The following is a 23,395-nucleotide window of genomic DNA, read 5'->3' as shown; positions in this document are numbered from 1 at the left end:
AAAAGAGGACACTGAGTGTGACTGTCTGAGATCCTCAGGCAACCAGTGAAGGGCAGCGAGGGTTGATGTGATGTTGTCAATTGTTTAAACTTGTTTAAAGCCTGGCAGCAGCATTTTGTGTGTTCTGTATATCATCTTTGGATAAAAGTATGGATCACCTTTTACTAGCTCTGCAGAAAAGAAGAAATAGCTTGATCTTATTTAAATGTTTCGGTTGGACAAAGCAGGACTGCACTAATGAAGTAGTTACCTGAGCATCAAAACACCATTCTGAGTCATATGACTAGACAGTAGAGGAAACAAGGCAGGATATAATAAAAGAAACACATTAGTAGTAGCAGACTCCATAATGATGTGCAGTTGTGTATCGTCCATGTAGCAATTAAAATAATGTAATAATGCCAATAATGAATGAATGTATATAGTAGTAGACCCCCCTCACGAAAGAGTAGCACAAGAAAGGAGGCATCTCCAAGGATAACAGGACAGAGCCTGTTGGTCGGATAAGAATGAGCCAATCCAGAGAAACATCACTGATAACAACATAGTTTTTCAGACAGTCTATTTGGATATTGTGGTTCAACGATACTAAATGTAAAGACAATTGCCCAGTCATAAAATAAAATACAGTCATTAAGGATAACAAAAGCTAAAAGATGACTCTCATTGCAGTCCTCATTAGAGAGGGGAGGGTTAAGAGGACAGGTCTTCATATCAGGCAAAACAGGTTTAAACAAAGCAAACAACAACAAGCAGATTTAAAAAATTAAAAAATAAATAAAAAAGGGCAAATGTATCTCTGATCATGGAAAACCAAAAGCATTACCATTACTTGAGTGCCTCTTGTATAATTACAGAAATTTCTGATAAGAAAGGAACCGTTGGATTCCCGAGAACTGCCTGCTTTGCAATTCTGCAATTAGTAAGACAGTAGAAAGTAATTTATCTAACTTGATTTGAATAATCATTCTTTCACTCTAAGGAAATTGTCAACACTTCTGAAACTAGACGAGAGGAGTGGAGGGACTTACCCTGCACTGTTAAGGGGACAGGACACTGCTTCAGCTTATATTCAAGCTTTTAAACAGACAGGATGACAGATTTGACTTGATGAGGTGCCCAAAGTACAACTCCAGGTTCCCAAAAAGGTGGGACACTGTGTAAAATGTAAATAAAAACAGAATGCAATAATTTGCAAACAAACAAACAGCGGTTTTCCCAAGTGTTATCAATGTAGCCAATGGAGTAAAAGCCTTTATACTGTCACCTGTCGGATGGAAACTGGTTGGTTTCTGTTGTTTTCCAGAATGTGAGAGAATCCACCGATTGTTGTGTTTCCACCGATGAGTGTGTGATCATCAAACATTAAACACAACATCAGTTCTTCAGTGCCATCTAGTGGTCTTGCAGAACCTGTTATCAGTGTGTAGGTCACACTCACGTCATTTTCTTGGTAACACGTCTGACTTTCTAATTATTCTTCAAAGAGAAACGAGAAGTCCTTTTTGCTAATTGAGGTAGGCGTAGATTACTCAATGTGTCTGTCATTCAACTTTTCTCAGGGTTTCACTTGTTGAAACAATGAACAAAAGCCAGACAGGGATTTCTGTGTATGAGTGAATGCTGAATTCAGTGGGTGAAGGAGACAGAAGCATGCCCAGAAGCCACAGTAGATTAACTGTCACAATGGAGCACAGAAAGGTGACAAACAGAAAAAACACTATGCATGCACCACCTTTACACTTAACAGATCTTGCATGAGATTTTGATCACAGAATTGCGTGAAGAGATTGTACAGATATGTCCTCTGTGGTTTCATGCAAAATGTATGCTGCTTCTGCTACTAAGAAAAACAAAATGGAATTCACACCTCTTAAAAAGAGTTCTCTTTTTTCCCAAACAAAGTTTGTACACAGTTAAAGCCACCTGCAGAGACACAGGTACTCTTGGTGAAAGGTACATTGGCAGATCAACTGTTAGTTATAGGTTAAAGTAAATAACAAAACTCAGTACTGTCAGTATTTAAACAAGACTACAGTTTAACAAGGACTTCCTCTGTGATTTCTTCTAACAAATCTCAAACAAAAGGATGATAACATATCACGAAAGCATGAGAGAGAAGTAGATTAAAGACGTCGGGGAAATTGCTCTTTGCAATCACACAACGGTCTACTAATTCATGCACAGCAGCAACATCTGCAGAGGACAGATAAGATCAACAACACCCCCTCTTTGGGGTTTTTTTATGGGTTATCACAGGTACATATCTTCACCATAGTAAACACATTCACTTTACAGTACACATCTTCTTGTTTTTTCATCTTATCTTGCTTTTCATTTTTGGGAACAGGATTTCCCCTCGTTAGTCTAAATATCACATGTATCACGCGTACCTTTTATGCATGAGCGAGAGACCACGTGTGAAGCTGATGTGTTGCTTTTCTCATGCATTCTAGTTTGAAATGAAAACAATAAAATATTCAGTTTAAAGTTAGCCTTTATGTCGCAGTTGTGAATCTGTTTATCATTCCCATTTTCATTAATCTTTAATAACTGCTGACTTGTTCAGGGTTTTTCCCCCTGCCTTCTACTCATGCCAGGAATACACTATCGTCTCGCCTTCTAGCCCTTATGAGGTTATGCGAAATGATGAATGAATAACAATAGTTTCTAGAATAACTACTGTACATTTTCATATGTGGGTGTATGTGTGTTTCCTTTATGTGCACGCAGAGTGACACCAGTTAGTTGTTCCTTGTACGTTTAATGGCAAAATAACAGAGGACAAAATAAAATATTTACAACACTTAGTAACATGTAAACACAATCTTCTGTACAAAGAAATATACATGCAAAAGTAAAAATAAGTCATAAGAAGACATTCAAAATGACATTGCTGCAGTCTTGTTCTATGTGTATTTAAAATATGACAGTTATGAGGTTTACATCCTGGGTGAGGGCAAACTGCCCGACCCTCTCTGTACATCTTTACATCATGTATAGGCTGGGTTTCTCAAAGTCATTTTCTTCTTAGATCATATTCTTCACTGAATAGGCTTTGAGAGAATTCAATAAATGGATTAACAGCATGATTTTGGGAAACCCAGATCCACACCAATAAATAAAATGACACAAAATTAGAGACTTACACTGTACAGACCAACAGGAGTCATGAACTCAACATGTTATTGACTTCTTTAACAGATTAACTGACAGTAACAACCTTCAAATAAAATAAGAAGCAATGCACGTTTTTTTTGTTTCACCCACCTCTCTAGGTTGACTCACTCAACTGGCACTTAAAAAAAAGAAGAAGTTTCAACAACTTCTTTACTTAACACGTTCAAAAGAAAATAACTAAGAGATCTCTTTCATGACAGACCTGTCCATGCTGAGTGGTATTTATCAAAGGGATATATTTGAACTGTTGGTATTTTGTCCTAAAATGCATAATGCTTTCTCCAATCTTTTTAAATCCATGGTAAATGGGCCACAATGAGACATTTTTCCAGATGCATTTCTCATAAAAAATGCCAACCAATTCTGTCTCATAACGTCAAACTGAGATGCTAAAAGAAATCTAGCGACATACACCAGAATCTACCCACAAAAGCCAAACAAACTCACACAGCAAACCACTTTGTGCACAGCTTTAAAAAAAGACAAGTGAAATATTAGTTTTTTTTTCAGCAATAAACCACCAAACAATTTCTTATTACAATAAGAATAAATAAAGCCAGACTGAACCTTTGTAAACACTCATACGCCTGGGTTCAGTGTGGAACATTATAACTTAACATGAGAAATCATTAAAAAAACAAAAAAACAAACAAACACACATTTTAGCAGGAAAAGAAAGCGTAGTCAACTTTGGTTTTGTTACAGAAAATAAAAACATAACAATGACAAAATGAAAGCATAAGTGCCTATATTTTATAGATACACATTTTTATACATTATTTCCCAAAACCCTCCTCCTGTCTGGGGGTTTTGCAGATATTAATACTGAACTTAATACATAAGAGTTAACACAATACAGACATCTATCGCAGTACCAGGTACGTACATGCCTTTTTAAGAATACGGCTACAACACAAGTCTTCATAAATAGTTGCATAAATGTTAAAGCTGCAACATTGCACATGGGAATTGATGCAAAATACGAGTGCATTTCTAGTAGCGGTTTGTTCAGAAGTGAGATCCAGCTGCTGAGGGTCCGCAGGGAGCGACTGCACGGACTCACTAATACTCAGCAAATGAAATAGCTTTTGTTTATCTGAGACAAATTCTTCAAAATGAGAATGAAAGGCAGGAATACGTTATTTACAAATAAGGCGGATGCAGGTAGAGATCTGAGAAGCTTTGCCGAATAGCTTTAATACTTGTTCAAGTTAATTTAGTTTGTGTCACAAACTGAAATGATTTCACCTTTCAAACTGAATGGGGGCATAAAGATAAGCAAACTATTGCACTGAATGTAACTACAATGTGTTTCTGGCAAACATGGTTTTGGTCTTCATCTTATTCTCGAATAAGTGGACCCTGCTGATGGGTGCCACACATCTCAGTTCTCTTGTTTTCTTTCTACTTACTAACTCACCTTTGTTTTCCAAAAGGTATGAATAAAGACAGTTCTCTGTTTCCTCACTGTACATGGTTTCATTTACAAAAAGTAATCTCTCGTTACAAAAAAAACCAAAAACATTGTCTTGTGTTCAACCGAAAGCAGCCTGAATTACTCTTAATATACAGTATTCTATTTTCTCTGTTTAACACTGTCCACAGCACGAGACTCGCTCACGCCGGCTTGTAGAGAAAGCTTGGTTTTCTCCCTGCTAAGTCAAGGTTTGGAATCTCAAACAAATTCCAACAGTTCATTTGTTGTGCAGGCATAATGACAATATGCCAAGGTTAAGGGGGAGGTGGGGGAGAGTCAAAGGGTTTATCAGCAGAGGTCAGTCAGTCAGCAGCAGCAGGACTTTTGTGGCTTGGTGAGGGAAGAGGGGATCATTGTGGTAATGTTGCTGGTGGTCCTCTCAGTAGGGTTTTAACACAGTTCAACTGAACTGAGTTAACCTGCTGGACAGGAAGGGATTCCTTACAGTACAACCTAGAGTGCATGTTGTGGTCACGTGTACCCAGTGACTTGTTAGATGTGGTTGAGCAGGCGGCTCTGAAGGAAGGCCTTAATGGTGCCGATGGGACGAACATCGTTCTGGTGTTTCCGTCTCTCGATGAAGGAAATGAGTCTGGAGGTGTCCAGATGTGAGGTGTGATGGTTTGGAGATGGCTGCGTATGATTTAAGGTGGTGTCTCTGTTGGTCACACCACGAGGCTGGAGCCAGGGCTCCTGCAGGCAGGACGCTGCAGAGAGCCTTCGCTCTGGCTCACCCTGGAGCAGCAGGCAGACAAAGTCCCTGGCAGCTGGACTCACACCCTGGAAGTAGTCTTCTGGGAAGCTGAAGTCCAGGCGACAGATGTTCAGACACGTCTCCTCCAAGCTCTCATCCAGGAAGGGAGAGGCGCCACTTAGTACAACGTAGGTCACCACCCCTGTAGACCATCCAGTCAATACACCAATAAATTAATCAATAACAGTCAGTTAGGTAGCAACAGTAATTGATGGGATGTGTGTAACTTTTGTAATTTACTGAAGTGAAAATTGGAATTTTACTTCTTCCACCTCTGATTATTACAAACTAAACTTAGGTATGGCTGCTAGTTACAAACTTCTTATACTTGGTTACAGACCTAAGCTCCAGAGGTCAGACATCAGTGAGGCAGGCTGACCCAGGACCAGCTCAGGAGCAGAGAACTCTGGGCTCCCCAGGAGAGGGTGGATGTGGGAGGAGGGAGGATTCAGATAAACGGCTTCACCAAAGTCTGTCAGCTTGATCACCGGCTGGGAGGACGCATGTTCCACCACGATGTTTTCAGGCTGCGGGAGCAGGAGAGAGACATTGATGTTTGACCCACAGAAACACCTTTCCCAACTAGGGCAGGGGCGACGCGTCGACGTCATCGATTACGTCGACACAAAAAATGTGTTGACGCAAAAACTGTACGTTGACGCGTCGTCCGACCACAACAAAAAATGGCGGCAGCGAGTAGCAGCAGCAGCAACGCCAGTGAGTCAGCTGACGCTGAACACGTATTTCGAAGGTATGGGACAATATTACAGTAAAGGGGAGCGACTCTGTTGTTTGTCAGCTTTGTCAAATGGAAATGGCCAATCATAAAAGCACGACGGCTATGCACCAGCACCTCAAAAGGCGGCATCCAGGAGCAGCTTGTGCAGATGAAAAAACACAGTAAGTTCAACTTTTTTTCTTTTCTTGTTTGTTTTGTTGTACATATTATATTACGCAATGAGTCGTCACATTTTAATACCGTATTATAACATTAAACATCATAACGTATCCTGTCATTCATCCAAACACCCCCACGTACACATGCTCGCACACCCACTCACTCATTCACTCACACCCACACACACACACACACCCTCCTCAAACTCAAAACTGATATAAGCTGCTCTCTGTTTTGTTGGTTTTTATTTCTGAGTTTTGCATGTTTTGTTTTTGTTTGTTTTTTTGTCTGCCTGCTTTGTTTTGCACTTTATTAGTCCTGTACTACATTGATTGTTGTTTTGTAATTTCTTTTTTGTAAATTTCATTTTGTAATTGGTCACTGTCATGCCGTGACAGCTCAACTACACACATAGGATTTGACTACTTGCTGATTTAAATGATTGTAATAGACAGTATGATTAGGATATATTAAAATCCTCTTATAATTATTATTATTATTTGTATTATTTATATAGAATTAATATTTTTTTTAAATTATTTGTATTAATCTGTGCGCTGTGTGTGATTTATGTTTTAAGGAATAAGCAGGAAAGTGTGGAGGACTACTTTCAGAAGAAGAAAACAACCCCCTGCACCCCCCAGGAGGCTGCTGTACTGACTGAGAACGTCCTATCTATGATTGTGAAAGACATGAGGCCGCTTGCTATGGTTGAGGGCGAGGGATTCAAAGAAATGCTGACCACTTTTCAATCAGATGCTACAGATGCTAAATGCTACCTCTGGCATCAGATTACACTACTGTATTCATTACTTGAATTTTATTTTGGAATTTGGTAATTAAGAGCAATAATAATGTATTGGAATGAAGAAATTTGTGTTTTTTCATTGAGATACATAAATTAGCATATGTAAATTGCTATATAGGTCAAATTATGGGGAAATAATTACTAATCGAATTGAAAAATTAATTGTTAGATTAATCGATGCATCAAAAAAAATATTTGCTAGATTAATCGATTACAAAAATAATTGTTTTGCCCAGCCCTAGTCCCAACACTAGCACATCCACTGGGCAAACTGGGATTCATCTTATATTATTGTTTTAAGTGTTTAGCTGACTCTTGTGATACTAAGGTTGTTTTACTCAACTTAAAAAGATGGGAACATTTTGCAATAAGATTAGATTAAGGAAACAGGAAAATATTCAATTCATTTTCAGTTGATCGACTAATCTATTATTCTACTTGTCCTTTATTTCTACACTGTTGAATGAATATGTATTTACTTTGAGATCAAGGTGTGCTATCCTCCAGCTGTGCAGGTAGTGGAGAGCTTCCAGAATATCTCTGAGATACAACGCCACCTTTTCCTCCGTCAGATTGCCCCAGCTCACTATATAGTCCAGGAAACGACCCTGGTCTGCCCTGAAAACAGAAACACATAATGCACTTGTCATTAGGGACTTTTCTTTTTTTAAACATTTGTTTTTCTATCAAAGGGGGAGCCTGGACACATTACTGTACTTACATCTCTAGCACAAGTACGTAGCTGTTGGCCGTCTCATACGTGTCCAGCAGCCTGACCAGGTTGGGATGGTCCAGAGTCTGCAGGAGTCTGACCTCCTGCAGCACCTGTTCTCGACGCAGCAGCTTCTTGTTGACGTGTTTCGCTGCAACCGTCCGTTTACTCCCTCTCTGGTCGCAGCGCTTAGTCACTGAGAACCGGCCCCTGGGGAGCAGAAATGATATAGTACCTATTTAACATTTGTGTGGCATCTTTCACATTCACTGTGTCTGTAGTATATCTTCGTGAACTGGTTGAAACAGGCAAAATCAGTGGGGGATGATACAGAACAATTATTAGAAAGCAGGAATTGTAGTCAGTTAACATGAAATTTAAATTCCTCCTAAGACAGTTACCACTACCACTATTACTGCCACTGGTAGTCATGTCAGTAATACCGATAATTCATTGGCTTTGATGTGGTAAAGGAACATAACATTACAGTCAAACAGTGAGAGTTAAAATCAACCGGGTTTTATTGCTACATTCTTACCTTCCTAGCTCAGTGATCTCTGTGTAGTGGGACTCAAAGCTGTTCTTCCAAAGGACTTCACTGCCATCATCAGGTGTTCCTGAGAACATACATTGTAGTCAGAACGGATTAGGTACATTTGCCAGTAATTTTTTCAAGCAAAAACCTTTTTTTGCTGCTTTGTTTGTAGAAGGTCATGTTTACAGTTTTAACAGTTCAGAAAAACCTGAGTTTCTTTAAGTACCACAATGTACCAAATAATTAAGCTTTAGACTGACAAAACATTCCTCCAGGTGCTACAAAGAACAACACAATAGTAGTGTACACATTGTGTACACATGATAGGACTCTCACCTGAGACTCTGAGGCTGGCAGAGGAGGTGACAGAGCCTGCTACATTTGTGGCGACACAGGTGTACACACCACTGTCCTCTACACACACGCCCAGGATATGAAGAGTCGCTTCTTCTGTCTCACTGTAACAAAAGAGAAGGATAGAGAGATAAACATTTTCTCCATGTGTTGCCAAACATTCAGTAGAATTTTAAATCTCTTAGAATTAAGGCTTCATAATGCACCTCATGTTTCCCATCGTGAAGACTTCTTGTCTACTGTGTCTTAAATGTAAACAATATCAAGTTAAGTCAAGACACATGCTGTCACCTGTAAGTGATGCTGTAGTGTCTGTTGTTGCTCAGAGTGCTGTTGTCAGGTCCCCGCCAGGTGACTGTGGCCCGGGGCCGACAGCACACTTTACACCTCAGGGTGACACTGTCGCCACTCTCACATGCTACATCGCTGACAGGGACGAGGAACTCTGGAGGAGCTGGAGAGAAAGGAAAAGAGGTCAAAGATGATAAGTGATGCACAGCGGCGCTGTTACAATCTAATTTATATACATGTCAAAAGTTTCAAAAGTTTTTCTTTACATTTATTTAATAATTTTCACACACTCTCATCCATTCCCTGGTCAAAATCAAGAATGTGAACATACCATCATGAATGAAATTGGGATTTAGAAGCTGTAATGAAAATGCAAAAAGAGAAAATTAGATTTGTTGCCTTAATTACAATGTAAAGCAAGGAGAGGGAGCTAAATAAACAGTTTTAAAGTGATCATCACGTTTCCTACCTTGACAGAGACTTTGTTGGCCAGGCCGTCCTGAGACTTGCGGTAGCCGTTCTCCAGCTTCCTGCCCTCCTTGTCTCTTTTCTCAGACTTTCGGCGGATACGGAGCGCTGTGTGCCATGATAGGGATTTTCTAAAGCAAACAAAACCAGAAGGGAGAAAATTTCAGTTTCTATTCAAATGATGAAGAAATCTGATATTTTCATGTGCTGGTTTTTATCCCCGGAACAGGAGAAGTGTCTCTTATTCTTACTTGATGGTTCCTTCAGGGAGTTCGGGTGTGATGGAGGATGAGGTATGTCCCAAAACGTAGCCAGGGATCCAGCCCTCGGCGGCAGGGCAGTGCTCATTAGCCGCCCGGTAGACCAGGAACATGTTTTGCTGGTTGCTGGCTAGCATTTGGACCACCTCACCCTGCACCACACTGATTTCATCCTCCTTCACTGCCACATAGTCCTGGGTCACCAACATGGTGGACACACTGCTGCTGCTACTGCTTTCACTCTGTCAGAGAAAAAGAGGGTAACACTTTAAACTTACACACAACAGGCTGCAAACCAACACATTCACATTGCAAATAGACATGCAAATATATTCCTGAAAAGGGGTAGTACAGAAGTGTACAGTAGTAGTAGTTTCACAACAATCAAATGCAAGATCTGATTGATGGTAATAAACACACAAATGACCTTGCTAATATGATTGACGCATGCAGCAAAAGAAGCACTGCAAAATGCTTTTTATCTTGCAGCTTCATGGTTAAAGCAATCATTTATGCCTACGGTGATGAGTGAAGAGTCACTTTATATGAAGGAAGTTATGTTCTGAGAAGTCGTGAAGAAGAAGTTATGATCCTCAAGTCAAAATAAGGAACTTTATGTTATCAAGAAAAGAGTGAAGCTGAAGTAACAAACAGTTTCCGAGAAAAAGATACTATCAGTTTGAAGATGGACAGCAGGTTGAAGAAGCAAATAGCAGCTGGTGTAGCGTCAAGGCTAACCATTGCAAAGTTCAGACTATACAGCTGACAGGATAAAGGGGAAAGGAGGCAATATTTGAAAGAGCAGCTCATCAAGTTGTGATCAGAGATAACTGATCATGAGAATATTCCCATGGAAGTATGAGTGAAAAAGATCAGAGAGAAATGGTGTTTTTGAAATCATTTGGTTACTGTTAGTGTCTACCAGCTGCAGTTGAGAAGCAAACACATACTGAAGCTCAGAGACAGTGTCTAAGAAAGCAGATACAACAGTTGCTCTATAAGTCAGATCCACACTGTTAGTACATTCTGGACGGGTCAGAAGATTCTCTCTCACACACAATATCGCGGAAGTTAGTGCACTCAGATAGCCGTTAATCTCCAGTGTGGTAGTCGTTGCATGTACAAGCCATTCTCAGAGCCAGCGGCAGGGTGACTGACTGACAGCCAGTCAGTGAGGGCAGGGTTAGTGACTAGTGAGTAGGCCTCACTGAAGCCTGGGCCTCGACTTGGCATCTTACCCCGTTGCTCTGGGTGGAGTGTATGGACTGCTCGCTGGTGGAGGAGCAGGTGCTCATACGATCTATGTCCTTACTGTGGGTGGAGTGGCGGTGATGAGAGGGTGTCCCGTGGCTTCCTCTGCCCAAAGAGTCCCCTCCTCCACTACTGTCATTGGGGTAGGAGAAGGAACCAGGCCGGCTGGCGAGAGAGGGAGGTATGGCAGGGACCATAGCCCAGAAAGGGTTGCCTTTATGAGCTGGGCTGGAGGGGACAAACGCTTCCTTTCCTCCTCCTCCAGGGGACTGAGGTGAAATCAGAGGAGAAACTGTCCCGACTCGAGGGCTTTTTAGGGGCAAATTCAGAGGTGCCACGGCCATCTGCGGTATACCAGCTGTTTGATGTTTCTGGGTTTCTTCAAAGCCCCCCAGAGCAGGTCTGGCACTGCCCTCCATGCTGTCTGATGACCTGTTGCTGTTATTACTGTTACTTCCATGAGGACTATCCAGCCTCCTCATCTTAGGGACCTCTGAGGCTAACAGCTCTCCATTTGTGGTGCTGTCTGAATAGGGGTTAGAGGGGAGGGACTGAGGGTGGCAGGGTGACCACATACCTGCTGATCTGTCGGGCCCCTCAGGGCCCGGGGGATGGTGGTGGTGGACAGGCTGGGGGAGGCGTGAGGATGGCTGGGGGATGCGGGAGGGTCGGGAGCGAGGGCCACACAGAGAAGAGGAGCTGCTCCCTGATCCTCCAGAGCCGCCGCCGCCACCTCCCCCTCCCATGTTGGAGGTACTGTTAGAGCTGCTGCCTCCTGGCAGGCCTCCAGTACTGCTGCTGCTACTGCTGGGTGGACCGCCCGGCCCGCCACCACCAACGTGGTTCCTCTGGTACTCGATGGGGGATGTCAGAGCTGTGGGAGAGGATGAGGGACAAGATTTCACTCATGTCACAGATTATTCATTTCATTCATTCATTTTGATCATTTTGCTTATTCTCTTACCATTGAGGAAATTGCGCTGGTTCTCCAGTATCTGGCTGACCTGGTGGACCCAGACTTGACTGACTCCAGGACTCGTTGAATGGAGGGTATATCTCTCCAGGTTGCCACTCGACGATCTGGATGTGAGTGTGAACTTGCAGGGGTCTTCTGCATTTTCTTCTAAACCCAACCAGCTCACCTGAAGTCATGATACAGAGATGGAGGGAGATAGAAGGCAGAAGCAAGAGGATGGGGGCAAGAAAAGGTAAGATGTTGAAATTTGGCTTCAGTACAATCTACAATAAATGAAAAATACAATTCATAGATAGTGCTATTTTATCATTTGTGGGATGCTTAAATTTTGCTCATTAATTTGTGATCTTATTGAGCTGAACTCACCTTAATGCTGTTCTTGAAGAGGTAGCCAGGAGTGGAAAAGCCCTTCTTTTTGTCCAGGGGCTCACTGAAGATGACAATCTGCTCAAACATGAAGACTCTCCTCTCTTTCATCCTGGACAGAAGTCCTCCATCCTGGTCTGACACCATGAAGGTGTCTTGAAGGAGCAATCTGCCTTGTGCCACAATTTTACCCTGAGGAGAGAGTGAGAGTGCAGAGAAAGGAGGTCAGAGGAAAGACGCAGACAGTGGAGGAACTTAAGCAAAAAAGTTTTTCTCCCACTTTTTTGTTCTGGAAAAAAAGAAAAAGAAGATAAAAGCAACAACTAATACCAGGCAAACTGCCTACAGCGCTTATACACATCTGCAAAATGAGTACACACTGACACCTAGTGGAAGATGACAAGAACTACAAATTGCTTTCTGCAGGGAATAATTTATTCATATTGTCACCTTATTTTATTTAGTATATTTGTCACACACAAACATGCAAAAGTGCCTAAGAGAATGAAAAACAGTCTTACTTCAAAACCTTGAAGGCGCCCAACATTCATCATGTCATTGCAGCGCTTGGGGACCACACACATCACCTCCACAGCTTTCTATAGGCAACATGAGAGTAAAACAAACTTAAAGAGACGAATTGCGTGTCAAGTAAAAAAGAAAATGCTAGTCTTGTCACAAGTTGCTCAGGTAATCACACAGTTGCAAACACAATGGATTATTGTACACCATCACTTTAAGAAGGTTTGAGCTGAAACCTGGACATCATTTACCTCCAGCTCTGTCGTATCCACTCCAGCCTTCTTAGAAATTTTGAAAAGATCCTGCAAAAGAGTTAAAATGTACATATTATATAAGTATTATTCTTTAGCCTGAATAAAGCCAACAAAGTAAGAACATTATGGCAGATTACCTTCAGCAGTAACTGGTACTTCATTATACGTTGGACGGGTTTGATTAGCAGGTCAGTGATCTGCAGTCTGTGACCCAACCGCTGCTTTAAGTCCTGATGAAAAATTAAAGAATATTATCATCTCTAGGAAATATGCTTCACCTGACCACGATACGACATAGAGAATATTCTGTAGGTGTAAAACGGTTTAAAAATCTTACTTCAAAGTAAGTGTCAATGTACTCTGACACAATGTGCTCAGATTTAGGTTTGTTCTGGCAGTACACGATGTACATATGTAGCCTTCGCTCCTGCAATTGGAACCAAACCAGAAAGCAAAGTGAACAAATATGACAGCTTAGAAAATATCTTCTCATTTAAATTCAGTACTTGATATTTGATATTCCACCCTTAACAAAAAAACACAGACGTTAAGAGGTTTCTCACCTGTTTGACGAATAAAGGAGCAAGCCTTTCAGGATCCTCCAAACACTTCTCAAGCTCTCCCAGGAAAAAACTGCAGACCAGCCAAGAGAGAAATACAAGATTAAACCTGCCTGTCGTTACAGTGGGGCAGATAATACAATGCAAAACTTTTTTGCCGTGGGGATTAAAGTGCATGTTAACTGAAGAAATGCCAGCATACTCTTTGTGCCAGTCATAGATCTGATGGATGTTTCCAAAGACGATCTTGTCTTTTCCTCTCATGTCATCTGGAACTCCTTCCTCTTTCATCCTGCTCATGTAGCCCTGAGAGGAAGAAAGTCAACTCATTTGTAATGTACTTATGATATACAGCAAACACTGATTAAAGAAAATTACATTAAGACATTTAAATATCTGTTTATTATTTTATTTTTTTACCTCAACCACTGATCCCAGATCTCTGACATAGTCCCTCTCAGTCTCCACCAGCTCCAGAAGCACATAACTGAGAGACACAAAACAGAATTTGTCACCGCGTAATACAAACATAATGCACTCAGCTGTGGATGATCATCAGAGATGTTCCATATAAGCACACAAATGTAGACAAAGGTGATTAACTGATTTAACTCAAGCCGCTTTGTTTATCAGAACACTAACAAGACATGGGTTTGTAACTCACTGTCTCCTCTTGAAGAAGCCAGACTTGCGTTCATCCAACTCATCGATGGGCGAAGAGGAGGAAAGGAGGGAGTTGTCCGAGGGGTTGAGGGAGGGAGAGCTGCTGTCCCCCTGCTCTACAGACAGAGAGCTGGGACGATCCTCCAGTGACTTAGGAAAAAGATGGAAAGAGGAATGAGGAGGTAGAAAGAAGGAACCCTTACAGAGGCTGAAAGAGCATTTACAGTCTGTGATCTCATCTCTCTGACAGTATGTTTCAGTTATTTAAAAGGGATATTATACTATTATCTTTGCTTTAGTATGCATCTGTACTGTACTGTACTGTATGTAGGCCAGTGGGCATGTGTGTGTTGGAGATTTTTGTCTCCATTTGTTGGATCAGTGGACAGCTGGCATAGTGAGTCACAGTCCTAACAGATGACTAGTAGGCCATGATGCCATTCTCTGTCAACAACACCAAAAGAAAAAGTGTGTATGTATGTGTATGTGTGTGTGCTTGCGCATAAATCTATCAGAATTGTTCCGTGCACAAATGTGCCACATTAGCGAGTACTTGTGAGCTTTGTTTAAAATTTCTATCTCACCATCTTGCTCTTCACCAGCTCCTCTATGGCACTGACCAGTTCGGCAGCACTGGGTGTCTCTGAACTGTTGGGACGAGCGGACAGACGGGATGCAGACTGAAAAAGAGAGAGAAAATGGAAGACGGAAAGACAGGGAGTTAACGGTTAAGGTGTAAAACATGACAAATGTAAAACTTGGCAGTGCTGCATGCGTACAGCTGTCATAGATTCTCAATGGCTGCTGCTGTGTATGTGATCAGGCTCACCATTGTTGAGTTTGGACCCCGATATTCCACATGTCCAAATATGGACTTGGTGGGTGTGGTCTCCCTAATAAAAGGGTTAATTAAGGACCAAGTTGGAGCCAATAACAGGCTGGTCTCAGGGAAACAGAGGTTATGAGGTGGGTTTAGGTCAAGGGCAAGCTCTGGGATTTGACTGCTCTTCAAGCACGAGCACCACGATTGGTCAAACGACTTATACACAGCAAACAGTGTTGCTTAATACTCCATTGGAGAGAAAGTTTGCCTCTGCAACAGAGCCAATGCTGAGGCATAGTGGCAAGCAAAGTTTTAAAAGGATCCCCTGTTCAAAACCAGACTTAATGGGAATTTCACCATTTAGTCCCACAAACACCGCGCCACTGCAGCAACACGTGAATGGAGTATTCACTTCAGCAACAGTAGAACAATTACACTCCAAGGGAATGACATTTAGTTGGTGAAAGAGAGAGAATGAAAAGGCACGAAAATGTTAAAAAAAGGGAATCAAAGTGGAGACAATGAAGTGGTTTTACATGGAGAGATAGGGAAACTGGGAGAGAAGAGAAGCAGAACAGAAATCAACATAATGCTGAAGGAAGGAACATGCAACCATCGAGAAAATAAGAGAAAAAAAGAGAAAGGTTATTAGTACCAATGTAAATGTGTAGCTGTGTTACTTTAAGCTCTGCGTGGATGTAAAGTGATAATTTTACACCTCTATATGGAACCAAAGACAAAAATCTGCTGCCTAAATCGGGTTAATGCAGATTAATAAAGAATCTTGCTTTTTAATTTCTTTATAAAGACATCAGCAATTAATTTCCAAGTTTAACAGTTCAACAGCTTCTCTGTTTGCGTGTCAACTTATTTTCAAAAGCACAACCCTCCTCCCAATTGTTGCACATAATGTCTGTATTTGTGTGTCACTCTATTGTTGACGAGACAAAAGAAAGTGTCACCATTTAGAATAAAGCACAAACACACATAAATCTATTTTGTTGTGGTTAAGCTTACACGCACAACGAACCCTTATTTGTCTCGAGTGGTATTGTGCATTGTGTTTGTGTCTGCATACCAGTGTCTGTGACCATCTAGAGTCATGTGAGTGTCTGCATGTATTTAGATTGCCCTGTGTGACCCACCTTGTCATCTTGAGAGTCAGCCTGCAGCAGGCTGTGTTGCTGGATGGCCATAGGGGGAGGTAGAGGGACAGCATCGGCCCCCTCCTCTCCTTCCTCCTCACCGCAGCTCTGCATGCCTGATGAGGACGACTTAGACAAGGTACCACTGCTCAGCCCCTCATTACGCATACGCTGGAGAGAGAGAGAGAGAGAGAGAGAGAGAGCAGGAAAATGATGATTGTCAGCTAGTAGGTCAGAAACAAAATGTTCTGACAGGGTCAGTGATCCACTGATTCTTACTTCCTCAAGCGTCTCGTCCTGTGGCGTTGCGGCGCTGTCATCAGAGTCCTTCTGCGAGCCGTGCATTGTGTCCATGTTCTTCCTTGTTCCATCACGGTTCTTCTTGTGCTTGTGGGCGAGCTTCTTGACGTGGCCGTCTGCTTTGCCGGAGCTGAGCCGCCGTACGGGGCTGGTCAGCCACTTTCTTAATGTGTTCCCGGGGCGTTTGGGGCCTGGTGAGCTGTGAGGACCAAGGGTTTGGCTGGAGCCCGGTTGTAGGGCGTCATTACTGGATACAGACAAGGTGTCTAAAGGTGAGGGGGAGAGAAGAAAGAGTAGGTTTATAATGATATTAACACAAAGATGTTGGCTTAATCTATGATCCACATGTAGATTAAAGGGTTACCTCACCAAAAAACACAATACAAAATTGGAACTTGCTATTAGTCTTACATTGATTGACAGTTCTTTTAATTCAGGGAACAATAGACAACAATTAATCCATGTGATTAATGTTATCCTGTGTTCTGAAAGGTTTGTTTACATCACTAAGGCTTGTTTACACAGTAACAAAGGAGTCCTATATTTAGCCTTTCTTCCATCTATAAATTCAGCTATTTTCCAACCCAATTATTAATATATTACATTTTTATCATTTGGATTTTTTTTTTCCAGCAACTTTCAGATTCCATTTGTCTTCTTTCAACATTGATGCAGTAGTTAAACAAACCATAAACAACACTAAAATCACAATTTCTACATGTGAGATTGCATATAGTGAGGGGACACTGAGAAGAAATGTGTGCGCCCTGTTTGTTTATACAGTGTTTGTATGTGCAGTAGGCAGGCTGGCCTCCTCCTCACAGTGATGGCAGCTCCCTGGGGAATCTGTAGGAGGAAAGCTCCTCTTCGACTAGTAATGGAGCGATGAAAATATAACACAGGGAAGGAATGCTTGAGGCTTTTGTCTGAATACTTCAAACATACAACCACCTGTCTGTCTCATCTGTCTGCTCCCTCCCTCCTGTTCTGCTTCCTGTCTTTAACCCGACTGCCTTTCTCCTCAATTGCCCTGACATCCCCTCATTCTCCACCATCATCAAAAATGCTGCTGCGTGCCACAGAATGAAGAAACAAAACCTCTTGACAGGCTCAACAAACTATCTGACGGGGGAGTCTTGGGACTGAGGTTGGGTTTCTTTGTGCAACATGACCCCAACTCTGACACCACACAGCATTCTCTGAACCAGACCTTTCACCTCCTGTGAGACTTTACACATTAACAAAAGGTAACAGCATGATTTAAGAGTCCCCTTTAATCTGCTGCCAACACAACAACCTCAACAAATCCCTAGATATGACAAAGAACTTCAGCAATCATCCAAAGATGAGGAGAGAACCTCTTACTATCTACCAAAAACAATCCATTGGGACCAAGTTCTCATCTCACTTCTGAATACACCCATAAATTGATGTTTTCTATCACATTAAATACAAAGCTGAGCAGAGCTGTAGCTTCACTAAATCTGGAAAATCTCCTTTGGTGCACAACGATGCACTCATTGTACAAAGTAACATGTTGCGCTTCAAAGCTAAGTGTCAAAAGAAAACAATGAGCTTTGTTAATGTTTTTGAGAAACGTATTCAACTCTGAATACATGATTAAATCATCAATGTTTTTGGATACTGTGCAGCAGCTTGACAAAGGAATACAATGTTTGAGAGATCATTTAGCTATTTCAGGTGATTAAAAAGATGCAGCTGTTAAAGATTTAACCATGTGACCAAGCTTATGAATGGCAGGTGTGGTAATTTTGCCTCCCCTCATTGGACACTTTCACACAGCCTGAATGAACACATCTGCATGTGAACATGCGTGTTAGCCAGTGAGCCTCTGGGAGCCTTATTTTTACTGCACTCCGCTGATACGAAGCATGTGTTCTCACATTGCATGCAAAGAGAAGAAGAAAGCACAGTTCCCAGAATAACAAGCATCTCCCACATCAGGCACCGTTAAGACTCTAAAGCCATCTTCTCTGAGACTCCTCTCACCATACTACTCTGACAAAGCCCGGGTCATCTGGAGATATCTTCGGCATAACCTGAGCGATGATAGTCCGGATCATTCACCCATTCTGCAGTACTTTAACTGCTTCGTGCAAGATTTTCTTAGTTGCAACTCAGGCCAACAACAAGGTGAATGTGTCAAGACAGAGCAGGCGAGAACACATCTTTTTATCCTCTTTTCATACTGCAATTTATTTCTTGTCAGACAGAAAGTCAGATGGATATGGTTCCATCTCCCTGGTAAGGGGGAGCTTGAGCTGCTCTGGAGATCTATAAATTCCACCCAAAGGGCATATTTACAGACGAGGTGGGGAAGGGGTTGTCTGCCTTGCTTGAGGGCAATTTGATGAGAGATAATTCCTTTTGTTGGCACAAATCTTAACATGCAACTTCACTTTTTAGAATAGATTTTAGGGGAGCTGTGTGATTTAGCTTCCACCACCATCTCCCCTGCAGTACCAAATGAAAACCAGAGTCCCAACTGTTCGCTACGATATTGCCCTGGAATGTTTTAGTCATGGAGCTTATTCAAGACTCTAATTCTGATGACACAGAATACCTTAGCATTTACTATTGTTAGTCTCTAAAGACTTTTAAAATGTGTCTTTATGAGTTCTGGATGTTGTTACTTCAGGAGTTTACACCAGTACATTTGACCCATTATTCATACTATACCATAAAGTACAGTACAGGTGCTGACTGTGCCTTTGAATTACTGGGGTTTTAAAGTCCGGAAAACTTTGTGTAAATAACTATAAGTGGACATCTAAGCGTCACACAACTGTTGTTTTCTAATGTAAATAAGGCCCCTTTCAGCCATTTACATTAAAACTGACAGACAACACTGATGACCTACAGCCTACACACATATAGTACTTGCCTACATAATACAGTATATCACTTGGATGGACATTTTTAAAGGGAATGAACCAGGGAGCCACACACAAGAGTCAGGACTTCCCATGTAGTGCAAACAGACCGACGACAAGCTGGGGTCACAACCTAACATGTAGCCATGCTGTTGGCAAGTACGTGTCAGCTATTACATCAGGGGCTGTGGGGCAAGTCAAGCAGACAAATGTTTTACAGACACGTTTTTTGTCTGAACACATTATACATAAAAAGCAAAGAAATCTACCTCCTGTCCTCAATGAATCATGACTAAAACGTTCACACTCTGACAGTAAGATTAGCATCTGGTGCTATCTACATGCTCTGATTAGACTGAAGAGGTCGTGCTAACAGGGGTGTAAATGGATGAAACATGGGGTCAGTAGCCTTGACACATTCCTCTTCAGTAGAAAATAACCCTTGAGACACACATACACACATGGAGGGCACAACCTTCGCCCTTTGCCCTGCAGGGCGTCTTTCATTGTGGAGACACCTCCAGAACAGCTGGTCAGGCTCGCTGTCATGGGAAACAAAAACGGGAGACACACAGTTTGTTCGCAGGGGTGTTTGTCCTTAAAGACTCAGAAAATACATCAACACAAAATGAATAATCCACTCGATTGAAATATAAGACTTTAATATGTTTCACTACTCATCCAAGAGGCTTCTTGAGGGTTTAAGTGGATTATTCAGTTTGTCTTCATGCAGTACTACCTGAATACAAAAGCTACTGTATTTACTCAGGTTTATAGTCACAGCATTTTAAGCTATTTCACAACAACTACTGACATCTGGTCAAATCACTCCCATCTGGTAAGCTCGTGACATCACAAACGCAGAATTCCCAAATGTAAAAAACAAATACAAACAAATACACTGGGGGCATACAGTATATTGGTGCTAGGCCACCACTACATACAAAAGATTTACTGTAAATTGCAAGTAATTTCCTTGAAGCTGCAAGAGATTAAACTTTATGTTGCAAAACCCGATTAAAAGTAATTTATGTCAGTATCTCCTGTATATATCTACAGTGGCTATAACTGTAAATGTCTCATCTTTATTGCATTGTTTGGTTCAAACTTGTTGAAGAACAGTTTACTTGACTGACTTTGATAACCTGTAGTAAACATGTTCATGTGTACATTCATCTTTGCTAAAACTGTTATTCTGACTCAGTTAGTAAACTGGCATCTCTTTTCCAGAGCTATTTTGAGTCAAAGAAAGGTTTTGCACAGTTCACGTGTAGTAAATGCACTTGCATGCTAGGATGTGTATGCCATATAGACATATACAGACATTCAAACTACCAAAAATCTACTAATTGCCTCCACAATCTGCCTAAACATACAATAGTTCTTTGATACTGAACATGCAAGGGTAAATTTCCATTCAGCCTCCCAATAACATCCTCCCTGTTTAACTCTGTCAGCTGATATTCCTGAGAAAAGACCCACCAAGGGTCCACCAGATGCTCTCCACTGCATCTTCAGATGTTTGCTAATTTATCTGCAAGCTACTAACATGCCATCATAATTCAGTCGCTGCTCAATGACGCTACTGCAATGAACCTGCTAGATTTACAACTTTGTGTGTGTGCCCGTGTCTCAGAATAGGAGGAACGGGAGGGGCTCTCGTACAAATGGAGTGATCCCGAAAGTCTGCGCAGTTCCACAGAAGCATGCCTGGGATTCCAGAGGTGTCACCAGGGGAGCATCTTTCGTGTGGTCTTGTCTTCCCCGGGAAAAGTGACACAAACACACAGACACGCACAAACATCAGTCGGTGAGGTTGGAGTCAAGCTTTTAATGGTGGAGGTGCAGCGTGTGGGAAAACTCCAGGGGGTTTGGCTATAGCTGATCTGTAAAAATGTAGACAATGCTGGAGAGGGCTCGCCACCAGCAGGCATAGTTAGGGAGGGTGTAGAGTTGGGATGGGAGATATGGGAGAGTTTATAGACCACTTGCTACATATTCTGATAAATCTAGTCAGATAGTACGGTATGTAGGGCTATATGAATCAGACAACTATAAAAATATTAAACAGAAAAAAAACTCCTCATTTTCCATTTCTATACTATACTATTCTGTTCTATTCTGTTCGACCTCATTATTTTCTTTTCTCCGTGGGGTCTATGATAACACCCTGTGCCCATCTGTGTAGCACCCGCCTGACCCGACATACAGATAGGCACAAAGATATAATCTCGTAAATGTGATTTCAGTAGATTTAATATCTCATCACATAACAGTGCATTCACCAAATTACTTTCACTGCCATAACGCCACAATGTAATCCAAACTTGATTAGTGAATGCCCTCTGCGTTAAAACCCATTTGAGAATAGCTGATGTAGAATCCATCACAAAGACGAGCCATCAAAAAAGAGAAAGAACTGTCGAACTGTTGTAGTTTCTTGCACAGCAATTGCATTTATGATCCAACTTTTTGACCTTGCATGTTTTGAGGGCAAAAATTGCATCTTTATGTCATAAAATCAGAAATGTGGACAGCCTCACTCAGATGTTATCACTGTATTGAACAAGACAAGATGAAAAAACACTAACAGCAAACTGTTCAACTTATCTCATGTCAATTCTCTCATTTCTATTTCTCTATTTTCCTGTATTTCTTTGTCATTAGAGTATCAAAAAGAAGCAGAGATTACAATTCTATCTTCACATTAAAACCAAATACAATTACAATTTTCGTATGTCACTCTGGTACAGAGGAAAAACCTGCCCTGACAGCAAAGCCAGAAAATGACTTGAGTCCCAAACAGCTTTTTCCCCATGCATTACGGCACCTACCCAGGTCCAGCAGCCAGAACTTGCAGTTGTCAGAATGTCCTCCCTGTGCTGAATCCATGGAGCAAAATGGGTTTAGAGACACTAACGACTCAATGCCCCGGGCCATGTCAGCCAAATATCAAGCCTCTGGTATTCTGACTTGAAATATTCCCTCACAACATCTCCACGGATACGACAGCTGACTTTGAATTCATGTGAAAAAAACAAAAACTGCTTGGGTTATAGTTAGAAGTAAAAATTATTCTGCAGTATGTCGCTGAAAATCCAGGGAAACAAAGTGTGAAGTCCAGCATGAGGAAAAAGAAAAGTCAAATGCAGCATTAGAGAGTAGGATGTTTTCTCTCTCTCTCTCTCTCTCTCTCTCTTTGTATCTCCTTCCCTCCCTCTGTCAGTGAGTGGGCTGCTGTGAGGATATTGGGCAAGCCTCCACTGTGCCTATCCTGTTCCAAGGGGATGTCTGTAAACATGCAGCACATCTACCGTATACCCTTTGTAGAAGCACCCACTCAGTTTGTGTGGGTGGGTGCATATTTTACAGGCATCAGGATGCATACAAGTTGTGCAGTATGCTTGGAACAAATATAGACTCGGTTATGAATCTGAGTGAACTGCAAAATGTTCAGTGAAAGAAATCTGTTCAGCAGTTGGTTACAGATTTCAGATTGTTCTACAATTTAGAATCTCTATTAGGGGTTTTCAAGGGTCTGAGTTTTCTAACTACTTCATATATATATATAATACTTAACTCTGTTTTCCTACATCGTTCCTTCATCTGGCTGGATGCACAAAGATCTCCCTGTTTAACTCTGAGTGTGTGTCTGTGTGTCTCCTCGGGCTCTAGACACTCTTTCCTGTACAAACACGCACACACTTGTGCATATACTGCCTGCACTTACTCTCTGCTCTTTACAGAGTCATTTTATCAATAACAGTCATTAACTGTGTACCTTTGTTATTTATTTCATTTAGAGAGCCAACCTGCATATTTTTGTTTAATGGGGGAATTCCAGTTGTGTGAATGTGATTAGCAAGTAGCTAAAAGTGTTCTAAATGCAATTTAACAGGAATGA

General features: G+C 41.5%; 1 protein-coding gene across 1 annotated transcript in view; it reads right to left on the bottom strand.

Annotated features, from left to right (window-relative positions):
• Positions 1 to 2,744: 2,744 nt before the first annotated feature.
• triob (trio Rho guanine nucleotide exchange factor b) overlaps positions 2,745 to 23,395 on the bottom strand; it is a 119,607-nt gene continuing 98,956 nt past the window's right edge. Inside the window, 26 exon segments of the mRNA XM_084357287.1 lie at positions 2,745 to 5,553; positions 5,752 to 5,938; positions 7,597 to 7,735; positions 7,839 to 8,039; positions 8,368 to 8,446; positions 8,701 to 8,822; positions 9,010 to 9,172; positions 9,341 to 9,368; positions 9,479 to 9,608; positions 9,729 to 9,979; positions 10,976 to 11,599; positions 11,602 to 11,643; positions 11,645 to 11,862; positions 11,953 to 12,130; positions 12,331 to 12,522; positions 12,852 to 12,929; positions 13,104 to 13,154; positions 13,244 to 13,336; positions 13,444 to 13,533; positions 13,670 to 13,739; positions 13,869 to 13,972; positions 14,087 to 14,153; positions 14,331 to 14,479; positions 14,914 to 15,009; positions 16,298 to 16,468; positions 16,577 to 16,863. Of these exon segments, the coding sequence (XP_084213413.1) occupies positions 5,150 to 5,553; positions 5,752 to 5,938; positions 7,597 to 7,735; positions 7,839 to 8,039; positions 8,368 to 8,446; positions 8,701 to 8,822; positions 9,010 to 9,172; positions 9,341 to 9,368; positions 9,479 to 9,608; positions 9,729 to 9,979; positions 10,976 to 11,599; positions 11,602 to 11,643; positions 11,645 to 11,862; positions 11,953 to 12,130; positions 12,331 to 12,522; positions 12,852 to 12,929; positions 13,104 to 13,154; positions 13,244 to 13,336; positions 13,444 to 13,533; positions 13,670 to 13,739; positions 13,869 to 13,972; positions 14,087 to 14,153; positions 14,331 to 14,479; positions 14,914 to 15,009; positions 16,298 to 16,468; positions 16,577 to 16,863 (4,214 nt within the window). The 3' untranslated portion in view covers positions 2,745 to 5,149.

This window comes from Pagrus pagrus (genome assembly GCF_965226575.1).
Source record: "Pagrus pagrus genome assembly, chromosome: 7".
Taxonomy (NCBI): domain Eukaryota; kingdom Metazoa; phylum Chordata; class Actinopteri; order Spariformes; family Sparidae; genus Pagrus; species Pagrus pagrus.
The sequence above is the reverse complement of the archived record's forward strand: the minus strand, read 5'-3'. Positions and strand labels throughout refer to the sequence as shown.